We start from the raw sequence: 4953 nt of genomic DNA, 5'->3' as shown, positions 1-4953 counted from the left end.
GTTTCTCCACCCAGGTTCTGTCTAGGTTCTCCAGCCAAGTTCTGGAGCCAGGTTCTGTCCAGGATCTTTTGCCATGTTCTGTCTCTAGGTTCGGTGTCTAGGTTCTTCAGCCAGGTTCTCTTGCTAGGTTCTGTGTCTAGGTTCTGTGTCTAGGTTCTGTGTCCTGTTACATCTGTATTTATACCAGTTGATTCCAATCCTATCAATCTCTATTCCAAAGGTTAGGGCATTTCTTATCTCCATTCCAGGGAATAAAGATTATGTAGCTTAAGCATGATTGTTTGTAGTTGACCCCGGGACGGGACCCAGGCAGGGCCGGCGCTCTGTGCCGCTGGTCGCACGTGCGTGGGGAGCTTGGTCTGGGGCTACAGGGCGTCTCTTTGTATTGCAGGGTCGATGCGTATGGGTTTGAAAGGCCTGAGGATTTTGATTACGCGGCGTATGAAGAATTCTTTTCCACCTACCTGGTGATACTCACTAGAAGAGCAATAAAATGGTCTAAACTTCTCAAGGGAAGCGGTAGTGTCCAGAAAAGCATGAGAGGTGAGTTTGGAACTTGGTCCACCACGCACTCAACCACCAGGTCACTGGCTGACAAATGCTCGGGGGAAGAGGGGTTCAGGATTCCTCAGGCACCCCTAATCCAGGGAGGCTGCCTTGAGTCTGGCATCTTTCCTAGGGATCCGGAGATTGGGAAATGGCAGGCAGGTGTGTGTCCTACGTAGGCCCAAGTTGAGGCTCCAAGCTTTGAATTCAGCTAGAGCTTGCACCTTTGAGGTACAGGGGTGTTCTTTCCAGAAGATGGGCCTGCTTGCTTTCCAGAAGAAAGTTGGTTTCCTGCTTCTCAAAATGAGATTGGCCAGGGCTCTCTGCTTGTCCATGCCTGTGACCAAGCCCTCCCTGAGTCCCTCACTGGACCCCTCCTCACCTGTTCTGCCCCAGCCCCCTCCCTTCTCTCTCTAGGCCTGGGGCCCCCTCCCTCAGGCCTCCTCTCCCTTCCTCCAGCACGCCCCAGGCTAGCACCTGCCTCTCCTTGGGGTTCATCCCCAGCCCCTCCTATCTTTTTCAGGGGCTGCCTGGAATGCCACTTCCATGAGACCTTCCGGAGCTCCTGTCTGGAATGGCACTCCCCCATCACACCACACAGCCACACACTCTTCGCCCCTTTCTGCTTATTTTCTCCTCGCTGTCTCATGCAGTGCAGAGCTGATTTATTTTATCATTTGTCTCCCCTGCTGGACTCCCAAGATTCCTCTCTGCTGGCAGAGATTGGTCAGGGTAATTACTTCAGTGTTTGAATGAATGAATGAATGAATGAAGTGTTTCAGCGTTTCTCAACCTGTGGATCGTGACCCCTGAAAATACATCCTGCATATCAGATATTTACATTACTATGCATAACAGTAGCAAAATTACAGTTATGAAGTAGCAACGAAAATAATTTTATGGTTGGGGATCACCACAACATGAGGAACTGTATTAAAGGGTCGTGGCATTAGGAAGGTTGAGAACCACTGGTTTAGGTGGTAACTGCTGGGCAGGTGGAAGGGCGTTGGTAGGAGTGTGCCCCTTGGTAGGAGTTAAGAAAAGTCAGGTAAATGGTGCAGAGAGGTGTGTACCGGTTTCCTGAAACAGGACATTGATGACAATTAAGGCTGAGGACGGGGTCAGAGGCAAGGGACAGAACTGTGTGACTAGAGTATTAGGAGTGTGCGTAGAAAGGGCCAGAGATGGAGCCAGGGGACCCTGCACGGGGCCCCATGTAGCCACACATCACCTGGACCTGGCAGACAGAAGCCAACTGTAAAAGGAATTATGAGCAAGGGGATGGAGAGATCAATTTTTGCTTTTAAAGCAGTTAGTGCATAGGGCCCAAAGTGGTCCCAGCACACAGTAGGCGCCTGGGAAGTATTTGTGGAGTTGACAGAGGGCTGGGTGTAAGCAGGTAGGTCTGGGAACTTGCTGCCCCGTAGAGCAGGGGTCAGGGGCTATCCCTAGACACTGGACAGCCCTCCCTCCTCCAGGCTATTACTGATAGGGGTGCTTAATAAAAACTCAGGTAGCCCAGCCAGAATGGCTCATTTTTTGTTGTTGTTAGCATCATCCTGCGCTCTAAAAGGTTGCTGGTTTGATTTCTAGTCATACCTGAGTTTCGGGTTCGATCTCTGGTTGGGGCACATATGGAAGGCAACCGATTTCTGTTTCTCTCTCACATCCATGGCTCTCTCACTCTCTCCCTCCCTCCTCTCTCTAAGCTTGTCCTCAGGTGAGGATTAAAAAAAAAAAAAACTCAGGGAAACTATCATTTCATAAAACCAGCTGGAAGGGACCTTAAAGTTGGTCCTTTGTTGCTTTACAGAAAGCTAATAATAGCCAATGTACCGTGTACCATCCTACATGAAACATATGTCCATCCCTGCATGGGCTTTGTGTGTTAATGTGTTTCCAGCAGCACATCTGGAAATCCTCAACCGAGGATATTTTTCCCATTGATTTTACAGAGAATGGAAGGGAGGATGAGGAGAGAGAGAGAGAGAGAGAGAGAGAGAGAGAGAGAGAGAGAGAGAGGTGAGAGGCACATCCATTGGTTGCCTCTCGAATGCGCCCTGACTAGGGAACAAACCTGTAACCCTCGAACAGGCCCTTGACCCTTGACTGGGAATCAAACCTGCAACCCTTAGGTGAGAAGGCCGAAGCTCTACCACTGAGCCACACTGGCCAGGGCTACCTTTAATTTTTCCTTTCGATTTATTTTTAAAAGTTGACTAGTCTTTTTGTTTTAAAAAGTTACATACAAGTATTCAAAAGTAAACATAATTTATATGCATGGTAAAATGTCTTAACCATACTAAAAGATGTAAAGTGATACTAAGTTTCTCTCCTGCCCCAGGCTCCCTTCTCCTATAAAGGTGACTGATCATGGTGACTGTCCTTTCGTCTCCCCCAGGAAGGTGTGCACACACATGAGCGTGTGCATGCACACATGTGTATAAATGCAGCAGCCACACCATGGGGCTGCAGTTTGCTTTTAGTGCAGAAGAAGGCCTCCTGTCCAACATGGCTGACTCTGGACTACTAACCCAGAGGTCAGTTAAAGCAGAGAATCACAGCAAGTGGATGTTTGTCATTCACTTCTGTCCTATCATCTCCTTTCCTTTGAATAGGGTGGGTCCACTAATTTAAATATTGTATCACACTCTCAATTCATTGTATTTTCCAGTATTGGGGTTTTTTTGTTTGTTTGTTGGTTGGTTGGTTGTTTTTTGGTGTTTTTCACGTAGAGCAGGAATAAAAGCAATCTGAATACAGACTCCTCCCAGATGTTTAGTCTTTTCCCCATCCTGCAGTTGTCTTAAACCTGATTTTAAGATTCTGTTTTGCTTTTGCGTTGGGTAGCTGTCTCTTGCAACTCTCTAAAAATTTAGCTTGGTTTTTACTGAAATAATTCTTGCTTGCTTGCTTTAATACTTCTAAGATTTATGTAATGTCAGTTAAACGGTGTGATTATGGTGACAAGTATCTTTACAGAAAGCTAACAGGTTTAGGAATAAATATGTTTGATTCCTGACGAGCCTTCAGCCTAGGGGATGGGATGCAGTGTCAAGGTGAACTGGAGAGCCTCATGGCCTGATGTCATTTCAGGAAGTGACACAGATTAATTCAGGGAGAGCGTGTGGTGTGACCTCACAGGGGCCTGTGTTCCAGGGTGTTGCCACTGGAGCTTGGTGTAGTTTCCGGGTGTGACAAGGAAGCAGTTAGAGCATGGGCTGTCAGGGATAAACACAGCTGGACAAGTTGTTCCAGAATTGGGAATCCAGTTTTTTCCGGCCACGCATCCTAGGCTGACTGCTGGGTAGTCAGGTACGAGACGTCTCGAGGAAGATATGACATGTAAGGGATTTTGGTCCTGCAGTGACCAAGGAACTCAGTCTTGGACCCTCATCCTTGCATATCAGCAAGCACACCCTGAAATCTCCCTTTATCCTGTTCTTCCCACCTTATCTTGCTTTTGTTGCTGTCGTTGTTGTTCTACTTGGTTTTTTCTCTTTGGGGGAGGATTTTCATTTGTATTGCCTATCTTAAAGTCTCCAGTAACACAAGTATCCATAAGCCTTGACATTCAGTGTATGTTCAGGTAACTTACTAGTGTGCTGCTTGACTATGCTACTTGTGGATATGATGAATATTTTTCTTTTTCTTTGTCTACAGCAAATATCCACTAGGACCCCTTCAGACAGCTTACTTTTCCTCCCACAACCTTGAAGCCACGTTCAACAAGCTTAGCCCTGGCTTGACCTAGCTCCTGTCCTTACTCCTGTCCATGTCCCATCTTGACGTGAAGGGACTCCACACGGGGAAAAGCCTCCTGGCCGCTTGCTTCTTCTAGATCTCCTTCCCAGTGGCTTAGGAGATCGGCACCATGTAAATTAGAAATAAGTTACAAAAACATATTTTCAAAAACAAATACCCCAAACTGGAGGTTTGCTTAACTTTGTTGGGGCAGACAGTTGGAGGTTAATTCTCTGTCCGGCTTCTTTTTTTAATAAAAAATTTTCTCACTGTTTTTCCTTTCTATTTTATTCTTCTGCAAATGTCAGCGCTGACCTGTGGGTGAGCCCTGCCCTGGGAAAATGTCAGTCTCTGAGGGCAAGTAAACTATTTTCATTCTTTCCTGAAGAAACATTGTAAATTCAGATAGCAAACATCCAAAAGTAACAAAGACATGTGTTCTCCAACGTGAGCTCCGACTGTATTTCAGCTACTAGACTGAGTGCTTTATTTATATTTTATAGATGAGAAAACTGAGACCTGCTCCAGGTTTGAGGCTAGGAAGTCACAGTAGAGCCAGTGTCTAACTCCATAGTGAGGGGTTTAGCCATTTTATACTTTCCCTTTTTTAATTACTTTTCTTTTTCGCTATTTAAATCTTTATGGTTGAAAGTTACATATGTC

The 4953-nt window shown here is 46.3% G+C and overlaps 1 protein-coding gene across 1 annotated transcript in view; it reads left to right on the top strand.

Annotated features, from left to right (window-relative positions):
* GRTP1 (growth hormone regulated TBC protein 1) overlaps nucleotides 1–4953 on the top strand; it is a 33897-nt gene that overhangs the window by 3703 nt on the left and 25241 nt on the right. Inside the window, exon 2 of the mRNA XM_015567558.1 lies at nucleotides 392–543. Coding sequence (XP_015423044.1) covers nucleotides 392–543 — 152 coding nt within the window. The remainder of the gene's footprint in view (nucleotides 1–391; nucleotides 544–4953) is intronic.

This window comes from Myotis davidii, unplaced genomic scaffold (assembly GCF_000327345.1).
Source record: "Myotis davidii unplaced genomic scaffold, ASM32734v1 scaffold444, whole genome shotgun sequence".
NCBI lineage: Eukaryota > Metazoa > Chordata > Mammalia > Chiroptera > Vespertilionidae > Myotis > Myotis davidii.
Note: the sequence above shows the minus strand (reverse complement) of the source record. Positions and strands in the feature narration are given on the sequence as shown.